At 43.6% G+C, this 27,215-nt stretch overlaps 1 protein-coding gene across 1 annotated transcript; it reads left to right on the forward strand.

Moving 5' to 3' along the window:
* Positions 1 to 27,179, forward strand: LOC112567538 (SCO-spondin-like). Its single transcript, XM_025244234.1, has 28 exons — positions 1 to 43; positions 1,510 to 1,968; positions 7,998 to 8,102; positions 14,051 to 14,179; positions 14,416 to 14,586; positions 14,849 to 15,022; positions 15,172 to 15,342; positions 16,224 to 16,394; positions 16,668 to 16,841; positions 17,060 to 17,209; positions 17,459 to 17,626; positions 18,941 to 19,123; positions 19,572 to 19,754; positions 19,971 to 20,141; positions 20,474 to 20,641; positions 21,231 to 21,413; positions 21,621 to 21,791; positions 22,124 to 22,291; positions 22,682 to 22,864; positions 23,200 to 23,370; positions 23,794 to 23,964; positions 24,084 to 24,254; positions 24,627 to 24,797; positions 25,041 to 25,219; positions 25,485 to 25,631; positions 25,840 to 26,004; positions 26,392 to 26,480; positions 27,046 to 27,179. Exons 1-27 carry the CDS (start codon positions 1 to 3, stop codon positions 26,419 to 26,421), a joined length of 4,530 nt encoding a protein of 1,509 aa, XP_025100019.1. The 3' UTR covers positions 26,422 to 26,480; positions 27,046 to 27,179.
* Positions 27,180 to 27,215: the final 36 nt, after the last annotated feature.

Here is a 27,215-nt window from a genome sequence, read left to right on the forward strand (position 1 = left end):
ATGCGCCAGCAAATCCTGCAACAACAGGTGCGAGCATATGCAGGTGTGTGTACGTGGTTGTTCTCATAATTTTCTTGTATATCTGTTGTTGTTGTTATTATTATTACACCATTACAAAAGTACTTGTGTAGAGAGTTCCCACCTTACGTATCCGTGTGTCTGTGGTTAGTATCCAGCCCTCGCTTAGCCGAACGAGCTGTGCGTCTGTGCTGTCCCCTGCCCACCACTACTACCCCGCTGAACCACCCACACTGTGTGTTGCTCGCAACACTCTGTTGCCCCTGGAATATGTGAAACAGGTTTGCGCCCTACACGACGACAAATGAAAACAGCATTTCGCGGTCAGACCCGGCGCAGTCTACCCACACCACAACCAGGTCACATTTTTAATATCCCCTCCACCCCACCCCACCACATCCTCCCCCTCCTGTGGGTCGGTTAAACGCGACTTTGTCGTCGGGACATTGGACATAAGTTGTATGATGACAGTCGAGAGAGTCTACTCAGCAAGGTGGGTGAATATGGACGACTATGAGTGAAATAATAACAACAAAAACGCAACGCACGGTCTGCACAGGTGGGCTTGCAGGTAAGAAGTTGCTGTTGTAGTAACTTGCACAACGGTGCACAAGGTTCAGGTGACTGTCATACGGGTGTGGGCTGGCAAACCTGTAAGCGTGTCTAGACGACGTTGATCGAGTCCTCCACCACCACACCACCACTAACCACTACCACCACCACCTTCTCCTCCTGTTCTACATGTGACTGAAGAGTTCATTTGTGTCAACGTAAGCGCTCAAGCAGATGAGAGCGGCGCCTCCTCGGCACCTCCCACCTTTTGCGCATGAGCAGTCGGTGGACGGAAGAAGTTGTGAGAGACACTTCTGAGTGAACTGTCGTCTGCAAGACGAACCGCTGAGATCAGCATGTAGTCGGTCTGTCGAACTCTGGTCGACATAACTGCGGTGCTGACGGTTGCCTTGCTCAGTTGCTTACTGAAGTCGGGCAAAGGCAACTGTGGGGTCAGATGACAGGTGGCGAGTGAAGCAGGTGTTGTCAGGTGCATTCGGTGCCCAGGTGAGACAGCTGTGACAGGTGAAGTCGGTGTCCAGATGCGACAGGTGACACGGGTGCATCTGTAGAAGCACACACGATGGGCAGCGGGAAAATGCTGAGCCTGTCTTTGCTGGTGGTCCTGGCACTTCTGCGTCTTCCAGCCCTGCAGTGGCGACGACGGAAATGCGACTGCGCTCGCCGATAACAAAACTGACGACGGGGGAATATTCGGCTTCAGCTTCTCTCCCCTTTCTTTTCTCTTCGGCTCTGACGACGATGATAAGGAAAAAGCCGAACCTAACGATGGCACCCAAGAGAAGACAACCGTCGAGGTTGAAGACGACGATGATAAGGAAAAAACGAACTAACGATGGCACCCGAGAGAAGACAACCGTCGAGGTTGAAGACGACGATGATAAGGAAAAAGCCGTAGAAAATGATGACACCCCGGAGGAAACAGCCGTCCGAGGTTGAACGACGACGCCGATAACACAGACAACCATATCGATAAAGACAGGGGAGAAGAGAAGACAACTACCGAAGAACCCGACGATCAAGATGACGACGCTGTTGATAATCGCGGCAGTGACGCAGACACGGCGCCTGCCGACACGACAACTGATGACGTCAGCGATGAAGACACCGACGACGTCGCGACTGAGATAGACCGGCTGAAGGACGATGCCGAGCTGGACGAGTTTCTCGATGAAGGGGACCAGGATGAGGATATCCAACCCAAAAAAAGTCGCCACCAAGAGTCGTCAGCTAACAAGGACCTTGCAGGATTCGAACCGACGGCCATCAGCTCCGCACACAACACCAGTCTGGCGCTGCGTGACTACGCCGTCTGCCAACAGTCGCCCAACATCGACGACCTCTCCCAGTACCTGCGCACCTGTCCGAACTGTCTGGGTAAGTAACGATTGTAAAAACCATGATTTAAAATGTAGGGCAACATGATGTTTGAAGTCTCTGCTCTCATACCTTGAAGTGTCTGGTGACTTTTGACTGAGGCAATGGACGAGTGGCCTTCGTGGATAATAAAAAGATAAGACGATTTATATCCGAGTGTATTATATCCGACATTCCATCAGCACGATTTTAAACCGTCGATAGTGTGCATTTATTTAAACAAATTATTATGTGCACATCTTCAAATACATCGCCTTTACTTTCACAAACAAATTCGTTATCTCTCTTCAGCAACATTATATGAGTCCTTCGTAAACAACCGAAGTATGTGCTAATCTTCAAACAATTTTTTAAAGCAATAAACATTTTGTCTTTATTTAAGTAACTTATGCAATGCCTCCTCATAAATAATCAACACTTGCAAGATTAGGTCACACTGATGATAGTGTCGATGAGAAGACCGTTTTATCTATTTTAAGATTTGTACACATGCACCTACATGCTCCAGGAATAGTCTATGTTTTTAATTGCCTAAAAAATAGCAAATAGCTTAATTCAAAGGTCCTACAGACATTAATGCTATTTTATTATGTTTACAGATCATTAAAACAAACAGGTGGCAGGTTACAAACAAATGTTTTTAGAATTTTTATTGTCAGTTGTGGGGTCTGTCTGTTTTCCTTGATAATTCAAAACATTTTACAAGTTTGGAGAGAATGTTATTAATAACGCGGTCATATTTTTATACATTTCAACATATGTACAGAATTAAAACATATTTTTGTATTAAAGTACGGAATTCTTATTAATGAATATATCCGGCTTATACATTGTGTACACCTTTTTATTTGTTTATTTATTTATATTTTTATCAATATGTGGAACACAATTTATATAAATTTCTGCCAACTACCTATAATTTCAGACATCAAAAAAGTTTGTATTAACGTATTTATTAGGATTCAAAAAATTAAGAGATAGATACATAATTTATGTACACATTTAAGTAATATTTTTGGTAGTATTATTTATCTATTGCAACAGATATACACATGTAGAGTGCAACATAAATATTATACTTTTTATTATATTTATTACCTAATTTGAATATATTTTATTTCGATAAACTTAATATTGTGCGAGTGTGTGTACATATTTCTATGCGTTGTATATACATATATGACAACATTACATCATTTTGCAATATTATTTTACACATTTTTAACGGGTTACTATAATTTATAGACAATAGAACTAAATTTTTAATAATAATTTAAATTTTTTCTCGATTAGATGGGAGCTCAATGAGCTTTACACGAACGACTAGGAACCAGCCAATAATCAACCAGACAAATACAAGCATCAGCCGCGGTTGAAAACATTAAAATCATGAAAAAATTTAACGATTGCAGTAAATCATTTTTAAATTTTGGATTAATGGATACTTTTGGAGACTTTTTTAGACATGTAAATGTGTTTGAAATATCGCTTTTATTAGGTGTGCAAGACCGGGATTTAACCTTCACTCATTCAAGTTTATTGACACTTCATTTTCACATTTTTTAAATTGTAAAAAATTCCTGAAATCCTCCTCTTTCTTTATGTGATATTAACAGCCGATATAAGCGCATTTTTAGGGGGGTCGGAGTAACCTGCCCTCGGTCAAATGTCTGTTTTCTGTACCTCGCACCTGAAAAAAACCGCATTTAAATAGAACAAAACTGTCAGTTGTGTCTGCAACAGCCGCCATAAAAATGTTATGACAGGACAGTGTCACGACACGAATTCATTAGCATGGAAACTGGGAGTTAGTTCGCCCGCGAAAAAGAGGCAAAGGTTGGTTGGGTTTATTTAGTAGGAAAGTGCTTCTACCTTGCGGCGATTTCGCACTATGAGGGGGGAGAGGGGACATCAACATCAACACCGGAGGTACAGTTATCATTCTCGGAAACTACAATCATTTAAGACTGGTCTGCAAAGAGTATCGGAAGTGTTTGTGACAAATTGTTCTCGATGGTGGCGGTACAACTCCAAAGCTATAAGTCTTTCTTGGAAACTCCAGTAATTTCAGCGATTCGTGATTAAGGGACCAGTCATTATGGTGTGTGCAAAGCACATGAAAACAACTGGGAAGAGAAAGGAGCATAAAAAAAAGAACCATTGAAATCTGTGTCCGGAGTTGTTGTCTGCTGCATCAGTCCTGTTCACCCTCCCCAATCTACCAACCCGAGCTCCAGAAGAAGGAAAGAAGGAATGAGTGTCATCTACAAACATACTTTTATTTTATTTTATTTTGTTTATATATCTAGACACCTAGACATTCAGCACCCTGGAACATGGATTACGTGACAAGAGAAACATCACATTAGGGTTATGTTGGCCTTTAGCCAAGCAGTACAAAGAGTCCCTGTTGTGGGTGACGTGTAATATTTCTTCCAGTTGGGGGATCAGATGACAGATCATCTTGCCCAGTCCCAGCACCCATGTGCTGCTCAAATCGCATCGACAGTTAGCAGGTAAACAAGCAGGCAAAACACACTCACACAGCTGTTCTAAATAAAAAATCCTTCCTGATTCAGCGAACCATGCAAGAAGAACCACATCGACTTCAGTGTCTTCTATGCTTGTCCACAACTCGAGTATCTACAGTAGCTTTGCCCAGTAAAGATATGTAAGGCGCAAATAAATGCAGAAGTGAAGGTAGGAGTAAATTCAGAAACATTAACGTAAGTAGAAGCAAAAGTAGTCAACAAAGTATGACGATCGCCAGGTGATCAGATTTATCTTGTGCAGATGGAAGCTGCAAATAACAAATATATATTGTTGTTTCTCCGAGAAAGCGGTTGCTCTAGAAAATTCAAGATTTCACAAATGTAATAACATATTATGTAATATCATTCTATTATACTCTCTGACGAGGCAGGCTACCGTGGCTCAGTTCTACTTCAGTCCGTGTAAATACAAATAGAAAAAGTTGGACCGATCCGGTGTCGAACGCCCACTTCTGATTCCTGAAGACGTGATCATACGGGTCCCAGCACCAAACACATTCATCTTCATCTACGCATGCGCCGTGAATGAAAGTCCCGATTCTGTTCAGAATTCTATCAGTAAATGCACACATGTTCAACTTACATTGTTTTCTAGAGATTAATTCTGACTTTTACAAAATATTTTATTGAAGCAGGTTCGCTGCGGTCTCAAAGACTTCATGGCGCCACGCCAAGCACTCGACCTACTTATTCTAAACGATTTTCTTACTAAAGCTTGTGAATAGAGCTGCGGGATAGAAACTTATCCACCCGCGAACACTGGTGTATATGATTGTCCTGCGCTAAGGACTTCGTCTTTGTCAAGAAAGTTTACCCAACGTGTTAGTGCTGGTACCCATGGAAGAAGAGCTATACTAAGGTAGCCGGTGAAATGGAGGGTTCACTTTTTAAATTATGAATGAAGACAAAATAATATTTTTGTGATTTAATATTTGCTTTGACTTTCTGAAGTTTTTTTTTTCAATTTGACTTTCTTTCACGCTTCTCGAATTTGCTTCCAGGCTTCATCCGCTTCAGCGATCTTTCGCCGAACTTGTCCCACGCACTTTCACTCTCGGGTAGCTTGTTCACCTACTTGGTCCTTACCTGCTCTGCCTGCAAAATATATTTCCTCTCCGGTAGTGGCAATAATACCGTATTCCTGACTTCTGGGTAGACCTACCCCGAAACCTTTTCCCACAGGATAATTTATCGGATGGGAGTCCTACCGACTTCGGTGAATAATGTTCTCAATCTTATCCCCCACAGAAAGCGAGCAACAAAATGCTGTAAAATTGAGGAAATAGACTGAAGGGATACTACTTTTTTAATATTCGACAAAAAAAGCACAAATCTCTGAATAGCACTTTTACCACAATCTCGATTGGGGAAATAATTGTTGACCTGTCAATATTTTTTTGCTTTCTTTTGTTCTTTTTTTTGTCTTCACCAAGCGAGCCATGATCTCTGGCTGGTAACTTTTGCAGTCTTTCAGCTATTGTCATATCTTTTTTGAAAAAAAAAACCAGTGTCTGTTCAATCTTTCTGTAGACCACGGTGGAGCATACATCTGTTCCCACGGATTATCCAACGGCTGGCGAAGAAAAGAATCCTTTACGTCAGACTCGATTATAATTCTTTCTGTCGCAACTTTCAGCATTGCGAAGCTTTTGGAAAAGCAAAATTGCTCACAGGGTTCTGCTTCGGTTCACCTTTTCACACAATTCAATACCGCTTAGAAATTTTTCTGTAAATCACTTAGTCTCTTTACCGGTCCCAAGAAAGACTAGTATTTATCTCTTTTCAGCATTTCGTTGTTTTTAAAAAAAAATTAAAACAAAATTGCAAAAAGATATCCAAGCTCTTTGCGAACAGCGTCTGAGACGGGATTGTACTTGCAACGGACTGTGGAATAAATATTTGGAGTTTGCACCACCTGTGTAAACTTGTAGACATTTTAGTGTGGGCCAACAAAAGATTATTAGAGTTACCCCTGGCTGCTCTTTTCTTGGCCGTCTCCGCTTCAGAAGAGCTCGCCATGTTCTTGAAACCTCTACATGCAAGTGCTATACCCGAAAACAAAAGAGTTTAAAATGCTAATGAACTTGCGGCAATAATTTATTGTGGACAACGGGTCGCCTTGACCGAAGATTGTTCTCCCTGAGCCGGTATCAAACCGTCTGGTCACTGATAGTCACGTGGGCTTGCTGTCCTCTGAGTTGGCATTGGCTGTTCTCTGGCTGACAGGACGATGAACCTGTCCTGCTGTCTGGCAGATGACCCCAGGCACGTGGGGTGTCTTCGCTCTTCAACACTTCCCCTTGCATTGTATGGTCTTGTAGAGACTGAGAGACAGAAGGACCAAGTCCCAGTCGGTGGCCAAGTTCTCGAACACCTTCGTCCTCCTGCAGCCATGCAAATGACCCTCCCGTGGTCGACAGAACTGAATCGTCCTCTTGAGGCATGATTTAAACGGAGCATAAAAACCGGCAATAAACCCTCGCAGGCCATTGAATGAACTGGGTTGTGTTGACAATGGACATGGCTTGTATGTGCAATGAATGTTTTCTGCTGTTCAGTTCTGCCTGTCATAGAGGATATGTTAAAATTAACTTGTTTTGTGTGTATTCAATGAAAATGTTTGCGTAACTGCTGTACTGAGCACTCACAAGGACCAAACTGGATTGTCATCAAAATGTGACTGTTCACACACATTCAAATTCACAAAATTATTTTGAAGGAACTGCTGACTGTTGGCAATGGTAGCTGAAGGCGGCTTCTACATGTTTATATGTATTAACTGACGCATTGATTCACAACGACAGGCAGCAAACACTAAAACCAAATCAATGAACAGACATTGATTGTAAACATTTTATTATTTGTATTTTGATGGTTACAGATAGATATTTGTATATACATAAATATGTGCGCGCATCCTAAGCACAATAAAAATATAATATCCTTAGCAACATTGTCTTATGGCAAGTAATAAGGAAACCACAATGTACACATGAAAAATGAAACAGCCCCTTGATGCATAAACTCGAAAGTTTAAAATGTATTACAAAATAATAACACAGATTTTGCTGAAATGCAGTAACAGAATTTTTTTCGAACCAAATTGTCAGAGACCTAAGCTAAAAATTTTTAGCAGAAAACGAAATTTAAATCTTTTATGTTTTGTTGTAATTGAAAAGAACCCTGCAAACTCTTGAACTGAAAGGATATAGGGATGATGAGTTGGTTTGGATTGACTGAACTGGCATCTTTAAGTTTCACCTGAGCACAGAAAAACCGTTTTAATTCAAACCACCCCAAAAGGCAATTGAGTAATTTTGTAAATTATAATTTTGCAATAATTAAACTTTGCTAACTAAATTAGAAAACTTTTGGTGATACAGCAAACTATGATAAAATAGTAACATGAAATATAGCTTGTCTGTAGGAACTGATGCTGAAGCTTATGAGTATGTACTCCTGTGTGTGTGTTTGCAGTCCGCTGGGACAGGTACCAATGTCCACTTCATGACCAGGTGCTGGAACTGAAGAAATGGATGACGGAGCTACAGGACCTGCTCAGCTACGGCTGTCGTATGGATGGTGCGTACATTGTTTTGCACCTGCATCATAAATATTATTTCCACTTACTCTTCAATGTTCACAAAGAAAGAAAAAGGAAGAAAAAAAGTTCTGTATAAGGAAGGTAGTAAAATCTTATTTGGATTGTAGAAACTGAATAAGGCAGTCAATATTTCCTCCCTCACTCTAGCAAATGCAAGTCCATGCAAGCAGGTGTTGTAGCCTTGTCAGCAATAAACAATAAGCGTCCCCACTCACCGGCAATATATTTACGTGGTTTGTTTATTTGGTTTCTTTTTGTTTTTTTGTTTCTCTGCTTTTCATTGTACTTTTTTCTTTTTTGTTTTATTCGTTCCTTTTTTTTGTTCTATATTTCTTTTGTTCTTAATTTTGTTCTGTCTTCTTTTCTTTTTTTTTGTTTTGTTTTGTTTTGTTTTTTTTTGGTAGTGTGCTTTTATACTTTTTAGTTTGTTTTTTTTTAGTATTTTTTATTTAGACAGAAGATGTTTTTAATCGCGCTATCGTGTAACCTCCGAAAGCCTCAGGCTTAGACACAGGATGTCTCATCTTTCCCAGAACACAAGCGCACATTATTTAACAAACACAGGTAGGTGTGTCTACTTCCCTGTAAATCAAAATGTCATCGCAAATTATTTTTAAGCTTTTTCGTTTTCTGGCGCACGCGGTGCAGGTAAAAAGCCATTTTTCTAGAGTGTATAGCCTTCCCCTTTCCCGCTCTCCTTGGAATGTTTAAGTAAAAATGTTTCCAGTAACTGTTCCAGGACTAACATTTATTTCTCCCCTCAGCTCGTAGTCTCGCTATGGTGGTGGTGATGGTGGTGGTGATGATGATGATGATGATGATGATGATGAGAGGAGGAGGAGGAGGATACACCTTCTTCAAATTTTATTTCTGACTCAAATGTAGAGCACTTCCTGTCAGCTGCACGTTCGTATGTTCAGTGTCTGAAGTGTTGCTCCTTGTTTCGGGTGCTGAGTTCGCTTGTCCGAGCTCCTACCCCGACATCAATTAAAACTGAAGTGTAACCCAGACTGTGGTGTGGACACGACAGGGATCTCGCCCTATATCTCCTGGCTTTTCTCTCACAAAGGAGTGTGGTGAATAGAACACTTAAACGCACCATTGAGTGTTCTCAAACTAAAACGTTTTGCCTTCTAGTGACACCCTGACCCTCTGACCTCTCCCCTTTCGGGGAGCTTTACCGCTGTCTTCCAAGTAGCAGCACCCAGAGCCATTTAACTTGGGTTTCTTGGTAGTTATTTGGAGAAACTTGGAGGCACGCGTGTCATGATGTGTCAGAACACGTCAGCAAAGCTTTTGCGCATGCGCACTGCAGTTTGATAAAGTTCTGCACCCGATACCCTCCCACCCCCATGTTCTTGTGTCAAAGGTCAATTCCCGTAGTCCCCTCGCCAAACCTCCAGTCCTCCACGTGTCAGAAGGTGGGACTGACCTGTCTGCGTGGTCTTGGAGTGCGCACGTTACCTCGGAGGTTGGTGAGTGAGTAACTCAACCTATTACCGCCACGTGTTGACTCTTCCCTCCACGACGTCACGTTGAAGCCCGAGACGTTCGCGTTATCTGACAGACAAGATAAACACAGACGTGAGTGATCTCCCTTGCTTGAATGCTCTCCCCTGTCGTCCCGTTTACTTTCCTTTTTATTTTGGTTATTTTTTTTATATAACCTTTTGCGCCAGACATAACTGCTCTCGCATGTAAACATTTTTAATATAACTTTCTAGAGCACTGTAGCCTGTAACTTCCTTTTTTAAATCGAGTAAGTAGTTCTTTATGTTTGCACTGCGCATGACGAGAGCGGCAGGTGAATGGCTCACTCAAATAGCCAGACAGCAGCTTGTATTGCGAAATGGCAGACGATAAAAATGTTTTTTTTTTCCCTTCTAAGTTTACATAAAAGTCTTTAATGACACTGTACTTAGGACGTATTTTGCTCCCTTTTCTCCCCACGTGTAAAGTGCAATACGATGTGAGCGATAATAGTGTTCATCAGAGCAGATACAAACCTCTGTCTCCCACCCAAGTCAGGCTCATCATACTTTGCAATACCTACTTGCACTTTTACAAAACCTTTTTCACACTTTTACAAACTGACATAAGTGCTCACTGAGACTTTTTTTTTTAGGGTGTCCTCTCATGGGGTCCACACTTTGACCTCACATGTCTCCAAGACTTTTAAAGATACCAAAAATATTTTTGAAAAGTTAGATAATAGCTTGTACTTTACAAAAACATTAACATCTATGATCAATTTTTTTGTACTTTCTAAAAAAAAAATAGTACATTAAAATTCATTGATTACAGTGAAAGTTTTCATCATCACCATTTAAACAATTTTTTTAGCCAGTTATTTTATATTTGATTATTCCACTACAGAATGTTATTGAAAGATCTTTAAAACAAACATTTTTCTAGAATGTACTGTGATCTTAACTGGGATGTACATAACATATTATCTATTTTAATAGAATTTATCCATTTGTTATCTGTAGCTATTTCACGATCAAACCCTTACTTCATGTAATGCATCTTTTATCATTTTAACAGATAGTTAATCACTGACTTTTCAGTTCTGTACATTATTTCTCAGAAAAACACAATTCTTACTTGACAGTTGTCTGTAATATTCTGTCCTTGCTGCTGACTAGTTCACTTCATACCTAGCTTTGTTTGTGAGTGGTCGGCTTTTTATCTGATTGCAAAGTTCCGCCAAGTAACAATTTCTCAGGAAGAGAATAAAGAAATCGTCAATGTAAATATTTTATTATTAATTCCTTTCAAAGTAAAATTACCCTCATTATTTCATTTCTTTATATCCAATAGATTTTGTGACATGAAAAGTAGGAACTGGGGTAAATCCTCGAATAAGTCTTTCTTTTAACTTTTCTGCTTTTTTCTTTCTTTATTTCCTTATTTATTCCAACAGTTTTTTCTTTCTGTCTGTCTGTCTTTCTTTCTTTCTTCTTTTTCCGTCTCTTGCTTGCTTTCTTCTAACATTCGTTTCAGTCTAAGCTGAGTTAAGAGTCTGTAAAGAGAAAAGTCCAAGATAGCAGTTCTTTCCTGAGAAACGCCGTGTCAGCAGCTCCCGCCTCTGACATTATTTACAACGGTCGCCCTCCGCCATAACTGTCGTAAGAGAGCCCTCGACTGAAGAAGGGTAAAAGGTTACTCCTCGTCGTGACTTGCGACATGACTGCAGCAAGCGCACCCTGGGTGCACGCAGCTGGCCACCCCGAATGCAACGAATTCCGTCTGAGTTATCAGCCGTGTGAAGGTCATCTACCCGCTAGACTGCATAGACTGCATACCCGATACGACAGACGAGACGAGACGAGACGGAACTAATGTCTGGGGCATGAAATTCGATCCAGTTTTTTTTTTTTGTTGTGCTTGTATTTCTAATAGCCATCCTGGTCTGCTTGGTTGCACATCTGCGCGTGTGCTAGCCATCTCATCCACCCGTATCTCCCTTTTTTAAATATGTAATGGGAGAGTGAGTGAGCGAGAGAGCCACAGAGGGGGGGGGAGAGAGAAAAACCTGGCGGTTGACACCAGTCTGATAGTCATTTTCCCTTTCACTCAAAACTTGTTAGACTCCTTGTTAAGCAAGAGCTGTAAACCTGTCAAGTTAGGAAAGGGGAGATCACGGGTAGGGGTGGTTTCGCTGTGTCGCAACACGGGTGCATGAATAAGCTTGAGTGAACGCGCAAACACACACATACATATATATAGAGAGAACAAAACATCGACTTTTTCAGTTGTTGAGGTGGGTGGGGTAGGGTGGTAGTTAAACTGATCCGGACACTAGCACTGATACTAAAGTAACATTAATGATAATTCCTTATTTACTGATACTAACATGAAATTAACAATTCTTTATTTACAAGGGGAATATGATAAACACAAATGACAATGCATGCTTTTAGCGCCAAGCCTTCTTACCAAAGAGAGAAAAACATTTTTTACAAGATTACAAGATTAATAAACAAGAACAAGGCATAAAATAACCAAGAGAATAAATAGTGAAAGCAACGTATAAATGTACAATTTATTTAATGTAAATAAATGTAAGTCAATGTAAGTAGAGTTATGAAGTAGAGAATATTTTATTCCTTTAAGCGATTTCAATTCGGGTTTTCTTGAGAAGTTTGCCAGTACTGGAGAGGGAGTTGTTTTCTTGTTTAGGTGGTTTGAAATGTGTATGAAAGGGTTCGTAATGGGTTTTGAAAAAGGGACAGAATTGCGATGGGTCGATGATAATTTTTTAAAATTAATTCACGTGTTATTTATCGGTGAAAATCTCATCTTGCACGTAGTTTCTAACCGCCGTGAGTTTCGACTCTCCAGTAACGGGTAGCTCAGTATTCTGCTGATCTTCGCTAAGCCTTTGACGAATCTGCTTTGCCAGCAAAACTTCGCCTGGCCATTGTTGGGGGCGTCCTACCCGTGCACCCGCATATACCCGATCTGCCGTCGCATCAAAATGTTTGTCACCCGACACCGCACGCAAAGTGCCCTTGGTGTCACCGCGGGAGGTGGGGGACACCCGTACTGTCGGATCACTTGCAAAACTGGTAGCAACAAGGCCACAGCAACAACCTACCCTGACAGATTGGATACTCAACATTTTTTCCCTTCAATAGGGATAGGGGGAAGGTGGGAAGCGGGTGGATCCTCGTGACTTTTTTTTTTTTTGACCAAAGAGAGAGCGAAGTCTGCAGAGCTCCGAGACCTCAGACGTCTCCCTATTCTCGTTTGAAGCTCGGTTTCTCTCTGAAGAAAGGTTTTGCTGACGTGGGTATCTCTTAGTTCTGCACGCACAGAAAGATGGCCATGAAGATACCCTGCATTCGTATTAAGATTTTTAAAAAACATGGCACAGGCCAAGAGCGCGCATAAATATTCCAATGTAAACGCGCGCGAAGAAAAGTAGATAAAAAAAATTGCAGAACTTGAAAAACCCAACTTGCAATAAATACAAACAAAACAAACAAACAAACAAACAAACAAACAAACAAACAAACAAACAAACAAACAAATAAGCGAACAGAGCTGTTGGCCACTGTTTGTCTTTTCAACCTCCATCTTACCTGCAGGTAGCGGAGACTGTATCTATTCTTATGTCTGTAATGACAAGCGATGTCTGGTAATTCGTCCTCACTTGGGTCTGACAAAGAAAGTTGTTCTCGAAAAAAATGATGTCTAGTTGTATTTGTTCGTCTTACATTTTAATTCTTACCTGTGTCAACCTTCCGAGGTTGAGGATGAGGTTGACAGCTGTATTCCTTGTGATTGCTTATTCATCTCTCTCTCTCTTTGATATCATGTGATCTTGTGAAATAACTAGATCATGAGGTCAACAAACAGTCACTTAAAATTGTTGGCGAAATATGCCATGTTTATTTAAACCCGTGAATAACATTTTATTCTGGGTACCCTGACCATTTGCATAACCTTCAAGCATAATCGCTCGCACACACGCACACACTAACTCACTCAAGCACATTGCCAAACTCTGCTTTATTTATAAGATTGAGATTTATCGTGTTTACTTGCAAATAACTGAGATAAATGAGATCTTCATTGCTTGTTGAAATAATGTTTTCAAATTACTTAAACTTCCATTAAGCCGTCCCTTGTGTTAATCTCGTCACCTTCACACGACAATTCATTTTCAAAGATGTACATCACATAGATTCACAGAGATCGGTACGATTTGTGTGAAATATGTCAAGAGGATATTAAAAAAGCGTCTATCAAAACAGTTTATGCTTTCTGAGGGCCATTGTAAGGGAAGATGAAAGTGTCGTTAGTTTGGGATTTATTTAGGTAGTTTTGATGTAAAAGAAATTTCCAAACTAAAGATTTTACTCATCCTCAAAGTACGTGTATGAATGTGTGCATGTGTGGGTGTGTATGTGTGCAGAGAACTGTGTGAACACGGACAAATGCTGTCACAGCCGAGACCCGGCTCTGGGGCGTGCGGTGGAGGAGATGACAGAGTTGGCGAAGGAGATGTACGACATTTTCCTCGAGTCCTGCTCCTCCTGCCCTAGTAAGTGTCATCGGTCACGTGATGGCGTCACGCGCTCAAAACTCGAAGCCATCACATCCTGCAGTCACAAAGATGCAGTCAAATATCACACACTCTCGCTTTTCTCACAGTGATTAACATTTCCAGAATATTATGTTAATGTCCTCACAAAGGACTGTACGAACAAAAAAGATCACATGACCGTAGCAGTCAATAGATAAAATGGATGATAAGCAGGAGAATGCCTTCAATAACAGGAGACGGCGGGTGGAGTGAATGGTGTGAATGGGGGTCCTGCTCCGTCTCATGTGGCGAGGGGACCCGCACCCGCAGACGACAGTGCGACAGCCCCACCCCGAAGGCCAACGGTCGCCCCTGCCAGGGTCTGGCCATGGACTCCATCCCGTGCTCTGGACCTGCTTGCTGCAGTGAGTCTGTAGTCTGTAAACTGTTTACCTCGTACACAAGGTGTACACATCTAGAGAGTACGTGTACTTTTTAAAAGAATGCCTGTACATCTGTACAGAGTGTGTGTAAGCAGAGTGTGTACGTCTGTAGAAAATGTGTATACACCTGTGTAGATGGTGTGTTTGTGTGTGATATCTTACATTCGAAGAGATTCTGTGAATCTGCAGAAAATATGTATAAATCAGTTAATTGAGTTTTTGATTCCTCCATGGATTCCTCTAGCTGATGGCAATTGGTCACCATGGTCACCGTTCGGATCTTGCCAGGGCACGTGCGGTCAGGGTCTGCAGGAGCGCGCACGCACGTGTAGCAACCCTTCGCCCAACCACTGCGGTCGCACGTGCCCCGGGCCCTCCGCTGACGTCAGACCCTGCGAGACTGGCCGTGACTGCTGCGGTGAGTTCAAAGGGCGCTTCAAAGACAGCTTTATGAAGTGAATAGGACTCGTACTAATAGCGATGGAAAAGAACATATATGTATTCACATACATAGCAATCCATGATGATGATGATGATGATTTTCGTCACAGTGTACTTCTCTTTCAGTCGATGGTAACTGGGCCGCGTGGTCGTCGTGGAGTTCCTGTCCGGTCACGTGCGGGCGAGGGTCGGTTGACCGGTACCGCACGTGCAGCAACCCCGCCCCCAACTACTGCGGACAGACTTGTCCGGGGCTAGCACGTGAGGCCAGGTCGTGTGAGGTTGGCGACTGCTGCGGTGAGTGGTCCTCTAAGTCACTTACATAAACAAAAATTTGAAAGAAAGTCCTCCGAGCTCTTGCTCCACGTATTTCAAGAAATTCAAGATTCTTTATTATGTCACCTAAGGGGTGTTCAGATATTAAAAATATATCCATACGTGTTTACACGCATTGAAATTGAAAACCACGTGATCTCCCAGGTCCATGGTGTTGACTTCAAATTCGGTCACTGACAGGAGTGGTTAGGGCTCGATTCCCACGACCGGGCTTGTGATCCTCAGAAGCAGCTCACGCTAAACGCGTTTCAAATGAACGCTCAGATGGTTCTCAATAAATTCTATTTAAATTTATGCAAAGCAATCCGTAGTGTGTTTACAGTTTGACATCAAAGATGAATGTCGCCTGGCCCATTTGCCACAAAGCGCGAAGATCTGTGAATAACAGATAACAGTCAGTCATTGTCTGGTGCATGGTATGATAGTCATCTCTCTACCCTCCCATCATGGATGTGTAGAGGTGGATTGCTGTCTGTCTGCCGAGACCAACGCTTAGCCTCTTGCGAAGTTCTCCGAAGTTAGTCTCGGCGAGCCTAAACAAAAAATGTGACTAAACCGGAAGCTTTGTACACAACTGCCTCGTTTTAGAAGCTAACTGGAAAAAATCGTCTGCCAGCAGTCCAATAATACAAGTTGAGGCTTCCATCCTTCTGTGACCTTATTACCTCCACTGTTAAATCAGGCACAGAGTGTTCGAGTCGCTGACTAGTATGATATTATCCAGACCCTAAACACACCTGACGAAAATGATGATGACAATAATAAAAATGACGACGACGATGACAGTGATGATTATATTTTTTTATTGGTAACAAAATTGTTACAATTTGCTTGTCGTTCAGTCGACGGTAATTGGGCCGACTGGTCGTCGTGGAGTTCCTGTCCGGTCACGTGCGGTCGAGGGACGGTTGACCGGTACCGCACGTGCAACAACCCCTCCCCCAACTACTGTGGACAGACGTGTCCTGGACCCTCCCGGGACATGAGGGCGTGCGAGGTTGGCGACTGCTGCGGTGAGTAGTCACCACGAACTAATATCCCTGGACTGCTGCCAGACGATTTTTTTCCAGTTAAGTGCTAAAACGAGGCATGAGACGACAAAGCTTCCGGTTTATTTGATGATAATGTGATGCTCTGAAAATGTTATAGAAACTTTGATCTTAATAATGTCATGTTTGATTGACATTACCCTTTAACATCTACAGACATCCTTGGTCTGTCTTTTTCAACCCAGTTTCTCTGTTTCTCGATCTCTTCTAATCGCAATATTGTTTTTTCCCCAAAAGTGGACGGAGAATGGGGCTCATGGCTATCGTGGAGCGCATGCAGCGCCACCTGCGGAAGTGGCAGTCAGTCGCGCATGCGCAGATGCGACAGTCCATCACCAAACTTCTGTGGGCGGCGGTGTCCAGGCCCTGCTTCCGAGATGAAGACCTGCGTTTCTGAAAGAGATTGTTGTGGTGAGTTGGAGTGGAGAGGGAGGGAGAGAGATAGAGTGCTGAGCTACCAAAAGATAATTATTCTTCTCATTTTCTGGGAAGTTAACGATCTCGGATGTATCCTCGCCAACTTTTGGCCATTTTGTGGGTAGAAATGCCGGACAATACGATTACACACAAATGCACATATCTATAATCTCTCTCTTAGAGATGTAAGTCCTTCATCCTATTGTGTGCAGTGGATGGCAACTGGGGTCAGTGGGACCCCTGGAGTCCCTGCTCTGCGTCGTGTGGGCTGGCGGTACGAGAGCGCGAACGCAGGTGTAACAACCCAGCTCCCAACTACTGCGGCCAGTCCTGCCCGGGCTTCGATGTTCAAGAGGAAACCTGTTCACGATTGCCGGCGTGCGCACCTACCCGAGTCCTTGCGGTGAGACTGGGCCCCGAAGGTCCTCCTGGTCACCAGGATCAGATACCGCGTGTTACATCTACATTTTTGTTGTATTTTTCAGTTGCATTTGCTGTATTATCTGGCGACGACGACATTGGTGGTGGTGGTGGTGGTGTGGTGGTGGTGGTGGTGGTGGTGGTGGTGTAAAAGTTATCCAGTTCAATTGTAACGTGCTTTTCTGCTTCAGTGGACGGTAACTGGGCCGACTGGTCGTCGTGGAGTTCCTGTCCGGTCACGTGCGGGCGAGGGACGGTTGATCGGTACCGCACGTGCAGCAACCCCGCCCCCAACTACTGTGGACAGACCTGTCCTGGACCCTCCCGGGACATGAGGGCGTGCGAGCTCGAAAGAGTCGGTGAGTGGCCCTGGACTAATATTGGAAACAAAGACGTTAGGGATGATTTAAAAAAAACAACAACTAATGATGGAACACTAATACTTACGCGTGTGTATTTGTTGTTGTTGTTGTTGTTGTTGTTGTTGTTGCTGCTGTTGCTGCTGCTGCTGCTGCTGCTTTTAAACCTCAAATAAATACACACGTGCATGTAGGTAAAACTTTAATCTGACTCTAATAAAAGCACTTAAGTCTGTGTTTCACCTGAATGGTGAAAACAAAGCTACTTATGGAATGAATTTTAAAAACCTGGCGAATTCTGTACACAAATTTTAAAAAAAAAACCTACAAAATTGGGGTTGAAATTACAAGACGTAATTGAACTCCCCCCCCAAAAAAAATGAGCGACGCCCAAACTTTTCACGGTTGATTATACGAGGTAGGGGAGGTACGGGAGAGAAACAGAGTTGATGAGCATGTATAAAGAAAGGGAAGTCACCGAGGAAACTACGTTGAGTGTCTAAATGTATACTTACCTAACATTTTTGAAAAGATGTGTGAAAAATGTTTGGTTGGGGATGGAGGAGAAAGGTTAAAGGTGGTGTGTCATTTCTAACTTCTTCCTTTAGACTCATCCGACTCACATTTTGCAGTTGTAATAAATTACGTTTTTTTCTAGATTTATCCCCCTTTAGTACGATTTCTAACATTCTTTTTCTGCTACATAAATAATACAGTTTGCTCAAAGAGTTTAAAACAAATTATTTGCCTGTTATAACCTTTCATCTTTGCAAGAGTATTAAATGTTAGGTTTTTTTTTTAAATTATTGATGATAGCCTCCGTAAACCTTATCATGTTTTCATTGTCTCTTTATTACTGACTGTTAGAACATGTTAGCATCAGCCAGCAGTTTGTTAATTTAATACTCTTCTTTCTACCTTTACCACCCAGTTTGTTACTTGTTCACGGTCAAAGTCTGGTTACAGTTGTTAGGGCTCCCTCCACCAAGAGGACTGTTTCAGCGATCGTTAATTGAATACATCCTCTCCTCCTTTGTCACCAGTACAGAGAGAGTTGGCTTGAGTTCAAATCTCTTTGGGTTTGCTGTTTTTTCTCTGCATATGGCATCTGTTTACAGGCCTGAATACTTAGTAGCTGGCTCGGCGTCAAACACCAATTCCCTCTTCTCCTCTTCCTCTTCATTCAGAGACATTTACCTGTTCAGTCTCCGCATGAGATGCAAGCGGTGTACCAAGCTTCCGCTGGTTTTGTTTTTTATTTGTTTGTTGTTGGAATATTGTTGTTGATGTAAACCATGGCTCTTGTGGTCACAGTCGACGGGCAATGGGGCGAGTGGTGGCGCTGGAGCTCCTGCTCAGCAACCTGCGAAAGGGGGACACGCGAGCGGACCCGCTCCTGCGACAGTCCTTCGCCCAACGTTTGTGGACGCACGTGCCCGGGGCCAAAGGTCGAGCGTGACACTTGTGACACAGGCATTCCGTGTGCACCTGTGTGCGGTAAGACACTTTCTCAAAGTATATCATTCCACACTATACTGCTCGCACCCTGACAGAGGGGTCAATCTTAAATATGTCAAGATTAGTAGTCTGGGTGACGTGTATATTGTTGTATATTATATTATACAGCATCCATTCCTGTCTGAGTGTAGATTATTATTTTGCAAACTAACTTTTCTTTTCTAGAAGAGGTCGCTGATTTGGTTTCATGCAACTGACTCCGAGATGTGTTTGTTTGCTTGTTTCAAACCTTCATAAAGTTCATATTTTATTATATTTATTTTTTATTATGTTTATATATTATTTATTTCTTCGTGTCTTACGTCTTCGTTCTTTTCTGTCTTTATTGGTGTATTCGTTTATTTGGTTGTTGATGCATTTGTTTGTTTATGGATTCATTTTTATAATTAATATCAAAAGTGATTTATCGAATCTTTCTCGGCTGTAGTGGACGGAAACTGGGGTCAGTGGGAGCGATGGGGAGGGTGTTCGGTCACCTGTGGCCAAGGCATCCGAGATCGCAGACGGCAGTGTGACAGTCCTGCTCCTAACTTCTGTGGACAGTCATGTCCAGGCTCTGGTGTGGACCGTGGCACTTGTGACACCAGGGTGCCATGCCCACCCGACTGCGGTAAGACCCAGTCCTTGACTCGTAACTGGTCATAAGAGCTAAGTAAATAAAATATAGTCTCTAAACATCAAATCGGTGCAGGAGGCTGTACTCTCAGTACACCTGAGCTTAAGCACTAATTGTAATCAAATTATCCTGACATTCGTCGTCTCAAGGTTTCTGTCGTTAATATTTGTTTCTTTACATCTCTGATGGCTCTTGACGTCACGTGACCAGTGAACGGCAACTGGGGATTGTGGGGAACGTGGAGCGCGTGTCCCGTTACCTGCGGACAGGCTCAGCGAGAGAGGAGGAGGCAGTGTGACTCCCCCTCTCCCAATTTCTGTGGTGAGACGTGTCCTGGACTACCTGTCGAGAGAATCCAGTTTCGCTGCGGCCCAGACGAAGGTAAGTAATTCAACATCCAGCGTAATCAGAACGACCAACTTTATTAATATTCCAGTGAGTAATTATACTCAGAAAGTGAGCTCAGATACAAAATAAGCGACGTGAGCAAAAGGAATGCTGATTACAAGAGAAAGACGAGGAAAGATAAAGATAAGGTTGTGCTTTATAGAAAACTTAAGAAGCTTCGCGTTGGTCTCCGCTCACAGTCAGCAGTCCATAGTCCATGAGTCCATGAAGATAGGGTGTAAATGAAGAGATGTGTGGACTGGAGTTGTCGCCACAGTTCTACAAATGTTTTGTTATGTCAAGGTGTGCCGCGTGTCTGTCCACAGTGGCTGGAAACTGGGAAAGTTGGCAAGCGTGGGGCGCATGCTCTGTGACCTGTGGGCGGGGTCAACAGCTTCGTCGACGTGTCTGTGACGTTGCTGAACTCAACGAGTGCATGCGGCCATGTCCAGGCTCCGAGATGGAGAGGAGGGAATGTGGCCGCGACTGCTGTGGTGAGACTGGCCTCATCACGAAACTACCTTTCCTGTCTGTCTGTCTGTCTGTCTGTCTGTCTGTCTGTCTGTCCGCCTGCCTGCCTGCCTGTCTGCCTGCCTGTCTGTCTGTCTGTCTGTCCGCCTGCCTGCCTGTCTGCCTGCCTGTCTGCCTGTCTGTCTGTCTGTCTGTCTGTCTGTCTGTCTGTCTGTCTGTCTGTCTGTCTGTCTGTCTGTCTGCCTGCCTGCCTGCCTGCCTGTCTGTCTGTCTGTCTTCATACTAATGGCAAATAATGTGAACACAAATTTGTCCGACCGCCACAAAATGAATAGGATGTTAAAACGACTGACGAAGGGTGAGTTGAAAAAAGGCAAAAACAAACCAAAACAAAAACAAAAGCAAATAAAATTTCAAACCAAAAAAAAATAAAAAATTTAATAAAGAAAAATAACGAAACAATAACAACAAACCGTGTGGTAACGCTACCTCTACCTCGTGACTCCAGCCCCAGGTCTACACGTTTCGCATGTTCGTTCCTTGGCTAACCCTGTGGTAGCGCTATCTTTACTTCATGACTCTGGCCTCAGATCGCATCCTTCTTGCTTGTAGTGGACGGAAACTGGGGTCAGTGGGAGCGATGGGGAGGGTGTTCGGCGACCTGTGGCCAAGGCAGCCGAGATCGCAGACGGCAGTGTGACAGTCCTGCACCTAACTTCTGTGGACAGTCATGTCCAGGCTCTGGTGTGGACCGTGACACTTGTGACACCAGGGTGCCATGCCCACCTGAGTGCGGTAAGACCCAGTCCTTGACTCGTAAAAGCTAAGTAAATAAAATATAGTCTCTAAACAACAAAATCGGCGAAGGAGGTTGTACTCTCAGTACACCTGAGCTTAAGCACTAATTGTAAGCAAATTATTCTGACATTCGTCGTCTCAAGGTTTCTGTCGTTAATATTTGTTGCTTTACATCTCTGATGGCTCTTGACGTCACGTGACCAGTGAACGGCAACTGGGGATTGTGGGGAACGTGGAGCGCGTGTCCCGTTACCTGCGGACAGGCTCAGCGAGAGAGGAGGAGGCAGTGTGACTCCCCGTCTCCCAATTTCTGTGGTGAGACGTGTCCTGGACTACCCGTCGAGAGAATCCAGTTTCGCTGCGGCCCAGACGAAGGTAAGTAATTCAACATCCAGCGTAATCAGAACGACCAACTTTATTAATATTCCAGTGAGTAATTATACTCAGAAAGTGAGCTCAGATACAAAATAAGCGACGTGAGCAAAAGGAATGCTGATTACAAGAGAAAGACGAGGAAAGATAAAGATAAGGTTGTACTTTATAGAAAACTTAAGAAGCTTCGCGTTGGTCTCCGCTCACAGTCAGCAGTCCATAGTCCATGAGTCCATGAAGATAGGGTGTAAATGAAGAGATGTGTGGACTGGAGTTGTCGCCACAGTTCTACAAATGTTTTGTTATGTCAAGGTGTGCCGCGTGTCTGTCCACAGTGGCTGGAAACTGGGAAAGTTGGCAAGCGTGGGGCGCATGCTCTGTGACCTGTGGGCGGGGTCAACAGCTTCGTCGACGTGTCTGTGACGTTGCTGAACTCAACGAGTGCGTGCGGCCATGTCCAGGCTCCGAGATGGAGAGGAGGGAATGTGGCCGCGACTGCTGTGGTGAGACTGGCCTCATCAAGAAACTACCTTTCCTGTCTGTCTGTCTGTCTGTCTGTCTGTCTGTCTGTCTGTCTCCTAATGGCAAATAATGAGAAAACAATATTTTCCGACCGCCACAAAACGAAATAGGACGTTAAAACGACTGATGAAGGGTGAGTTGAAACAAGATTAAAAAAACAAAACAAAACAAAAAACAAAAGCAAACAAAAAACTCAAAGAACAAACAAAATAACGAAACAATAACAACAAACCGTGTGGTAACGCTACCTCTACCTCGTGACTCCAGCCCCAGGTCTACACGTTTCGCACGTTCGTTCCTTGGCTAACCCTGTGGTAGCGCTATCTCTACTTCATGACTCTGGCCTCAGATCGCATCCTTCTTGCTTGTAGTGGACGGAAACTGGGGTCAGTGGGAGCGATGGGGAGGGTGTTCAGTGACCTGTGGCCAAGGCAGCCGAGAGCGCAGACGGCAGTGTGACAGTCCTGCACCTAACTTCTGTGGACAGTCATGTCCAGGCTCTGGTGTGGACCGTGACACTTGTGACACCAGGGTGCCATGCCAACCCTACTGCGGTAAGACCCAGACCTTGAGTCCAGCTGCTCGTAAACACTAAGTACAGCATAATTAGTCTACGGATAACTGATGAACAAAATATAGAGTAACGTGTGAGCAGAGTACAGATTGTGAGTGATGAGAAAGAAAAGTCTGATCCATCAGTAGTTTTGTGAGTAATGAAGGAAGCACAGTATAACTCGTGAGTAATGAGAGAACAAACCAACGCCTGAGCATATGTATCTACAAGAGAAAAATCATCATTGAGTTTGTAAACATTTCGTTTGTATAGGTTGATATTGTGCTATCTAACCAGCTCATCACAGTGATTTCAATGAGGTGTATTTCTTACCAGTGGACGGAAACTGGGGGCTATGGGAGTCTTGGGGCGCATGTCCCGTGACCTGTGGACTAAGTCAGCGAGAGAGAAGAAGGGTGTGTGACTCTCCTCCACCTAATGTCTGCGGCAAGACTTGCCCTGGACCTTCATTCGAAAGAGCATCACACTCATGTGGCCCGATGGAAGGTAAATAACTCTAAAACTCTTCTTGAAATAAGTTTTAAGTCACTCTGTCGAAGGTTAAGCCTGTGTGACCCTCTCCAAGGTAAAGTAACTCTTAACCTCTTAATGAAACAATTTTAATTAACTCTTGTCAAAGATAAGAAGTCTAAGAAACTTAATTTGGTTTTAAATTTGGAATTATGAATTTAAAAAAAACGTTGAGGTTTTGAACCAGCATGTTTAGACCTTTTCTTATTAATCCCCCTGTTTATTTTTCCGGTTCCTGTCATTCATGTTCCTGATCCCAAAATAGCAAAAATCGCGTTTAGGTGGAAGCATGTTATGAGTCTTTAAAAACTCATCAACAATTCTATCTGTGAGTGAGATAAAAAGGTTTTGGATATTGTGTTATTGTTCCACGTATGTGATATTTCCAACTTTGTTCAGTGGACGGAAACTGGGGGTCTTGGAGTACTTGGAGCCCATGTCCAGTGACCTGTGGACAGGGTCAGCGAGAGAGGAGAAGGCTTTGTGACTCTCCCTCCCCTAATGTTTGTGGTCGGACTTGCCCTGGTCCCTCCTTAGAAAGAACCGTACAACTGTGTGGCCCAGAACAAGGTAACTTCGGAGCGATTACAAAACTGTCAGCCCTATAACCAAGGTCCGATGTTTCGTCAAAGCCTTGACCAGCAAAGCCTGACTGTTCCATGTTTGTTTTTTCTTTCTTGTGTTGCCAGTTGACGGCCAGTGGGGCATGTGGGGGTCCTGGAGCGCGTGCCCTGTCACGTGTGGGATGGGGCAGGTGGAGAGAAGGAGGTTTTGTGACGCCCCTGCCCCTAACGCTTGCGGACGGTCATGTCCAGGACCTGCCATCGAGCAAAACCGGAAGCAATGCGGTCCCGAAGCGAGTGAGTAGCTTCACAACATGATAATGACGACGATGAATGTATCATCGTACAATCCTGACGTCAGGGTTGTTGACCTCTTACTGTGCATGCTGATGCTCGTAGGCGTGTATCTCATGAACGGAATGAAAAGTGTATTCTTCCTCGTCTCCTAAATCTGGAGAAACAGTTTCTTCCAGAGATGGGTTACCATAGAAACCGCTGGCGCTCGCGCTTTCACGTTCTTTTCCTCTTAACTTTTTATTTTCTTTGCACAATTTTTTTTATATTAATATTTTTTCTTTTTGTTTCTTCTTTTATTTTTTTTGTCTTGCCCTTTCTTTATATATATATATATTTACATTTTTTCCTTTTAAATCTTCTCTCCATCAACAGTTGACGGCAACTGGGGATCATGGGAACAATGGGGCGCGTGCTCGGCGACGTGTGGGTTCGGACGGCAAAATCGTCGACGTCGTTGTGACAGTCCCTCGGCCAGCGAGTGCGGGCGGCCGTGTCGAGGCTCTGATGTGGACATCCAGGAATGTAACCTACGGCCATGCTGTGGTAAGTAGTCGCACTTTCTGACGATTTACGCGATAACTGACAAAGCCAACTAAACTGAAGTCTGTATTAAAGGTAAAGTTCTCAGTGACTTTAAACTCATAGGACAAACTATTATAAAAAAGTTTTCATCTTTTAAACTATAGAAATGTTGGGTCAATATGTCTTGGCTGGTCGTTCCGCTTTATCTTGAGCCTAATTAACTGACCAGTGATCAGTGATGCCATTTTGCTCACACATATACAGCTGAGCGCCAGTGGTCGACGTGGACGCAATGGTCTGCCTGCAGCGCCACCTGCGGACCAGGTACGCGCACCCGACAACGCACCTGCCAGTCCGTGGGGTTCGGCGAGGATTGCGAACCACTTGCCCGGGTTCGCCGATCGAGACAGTTGGGTGCCAGAGTCAGCGGGAATGCGAACCACGTGAGTATGATGGAAGTAAGACGTGAGGGTGGGAGTAGGGGGAGAGAGGAACTGAATAATATAAAAAAATCTAAAGAGGCTTTTACTCCTGAGGCCAAGTCTGGCTAGCTGGATGCCAGTGCAATCAGTTCATGAAGCGCGAATATTTTAAAGAATTTTAGTTGGTTGGTAAGCGTTTTTATCCAGGATGGGGATTGCATACTCGGACCGTGGTCGCCAATCGCCATTTTCATCCAAGTCTGATTGTTTTGTGGGTCTGTTGTAGCCTGGGGACCGTGGACACCTTGCTCAGCCACGTGCGAAGGTCAAGGAGTTCGCGAGAGGAGACGTCAGTACGGAGGGGTGCCGGGGGTTCTGGAGGGCAGCAGCGTGGAGACAGAGCCTTGCCGAGTCTTCTCACCTCCCTGTCCCCGTGAGTATCTTTCTTACCTTTCTGCCTACTTCCTTTCTTTGCTACCTTTGTCTTAGACCTGAAGACTAGACTCATTTGTGTGATATGTACAGACAGGTCATTCTTATCAACGGTTGGTGTTTGATTGTTATGCTCTTTGGTTTTGAGTGATGTTTGTTTATTCGTTCGTTTATTGGCTTATTCATTCATGTATGTTGTTTGGGTTCAGGATATACTAACTGGGAGCCGTGGTGCCCCTGTGACTGCAGGAAGGGCATCAGCTCACGCAGACGCACCTGCGTCGATTCCAGTGGAAACAAAGTGGATATCCAGAACTGCGGCTCCGCCCAGTCACGTGAGGAGAGGAAATGTGACGTGCGCGAGGTGTGTCCAGGTAAGTTGACGGTCACTTGCCATAAAGGAACTGGAAGGCAACCAGCACAGATACATTAAAGAAGCGAAAAGTAAAACACCTTTGACCTTATCAAGTGTCACACACGTATGACGAAACAATATGTACTTTGCCACGTCACACATTTAGTGTCATACGTCACACATGATATTGTGCGATGTAATATTGCTTCAAGAAGAAGAATGATGAGAGTGAAAGAGGAAGACAAAAAAAAGAGAAAGCAATTATAAAGTTTTGTTTTCAGACTAAACACGGTACCATAATAAAGCACAATACGCTTCATTTCAACAACAAGAACAATAATAATAATGATAATAATAATAATAATTGTCATTGTCATTGTCATTGTCATGACTGCTGCTGTTGCAGTCTGTGTGTTTAACTGCACCAACCGACTAGACGGCAACTACACGTCCTGCAGCAGCTGTCAGGACTACGTCCAGTGCAGGAGCGGACAGGTAAGTGACTGGAGTACACCATTCTACCTTTAAGTGTCTGTGGCGACAGGAGGCCAATTCATCTCACACAGAGATCCTCAACTGTTGACCAGTCGGAGTTATTAATCACTTATTTACACTTATTCATTAACCCCCTTCACATCGCCACGGTAGCAATACGTCCCTGGTAAGAAAAGACTTTATTTATCTCAGACACCTTTATAAGGGAAGCAGGGTGAGAACCTCACTGCACAACAAGAATCAACAATACCATCACATTCATGCCAAACATAACTCAAATCACAATATTCACACAGCAGCGTTCACAATGAATTGCAACACAGTTGAATAAAAATGTCCGCATTACCCATGATGTAGTGGCTTAGAACCTCTGGGAAGAAACCCAAGAAACCAAATTCTATTCTTACCCAAACCAGCAAATATTCTTACAGAATGCATGTGTGTGTGTGTGTGTGTGTGTGTGTGTGTGTGTGTGTGTGTGTGTGTGTGTGTGTGTGTGTGTGTGTGTGTGTGTGTGTGTGTGTGCGTGTGTGTGTGTGTGCGTGCGTGTGTGTGTGTGTGACAGCTATCCCTCTTCTCGTGTACGGCAGATCGTGGAGAACGCCATGAGTGGGATGCCTTTATCGGGAAGTGTCGTCCGGGGGATTCCCCCTCCTGCTCCTTGCAACCATGCGTGTCCTCCTGTGTCGAGCGTGAGGACGGCCCCGCCCCGTCATGCTTTGGTTGTTCCTCCTA

This window comes from Pomacea canaliculata, linkage group LG7, assembly GCF_003073045.1.
Source record: "Pomacea canaliculata isolate SZHN2017 linkage group LG7, ASM307304v1, whole genome shotgun sequence".
Classification (NCBI taxonomy): Eukaryota; Metazoa; Mollusca; class Gastropoda; order Architaenioglossa; family Ampullariidae; genus Pomacea; species Pomacea canaliculata.

Bases quoted from the DNA above. Each gene is read 5' to 3' on its own strand.
- LOC112567538 (XM_025244234.1), top strand. From the start codon at position 1: ATGCGCCAGCAAATCCTGCAACAACAGGTGCGAGCATATGCAG. The intron at 21,792-22,123 runs GTAAGTAATTCA...GTCTGTCCACAG, and splicing joins TCGCTGCGGCCCAGACGAAG to TGGCTGGAAACTGGGAAAGT. The intron at 23,371-23,793 runs GTAAATAACTCT...AACTTTGTTCAG, and splicing joins CTCATGTGGCCCGATGGAAG to TGGACGGAAACTGGGGGTCT.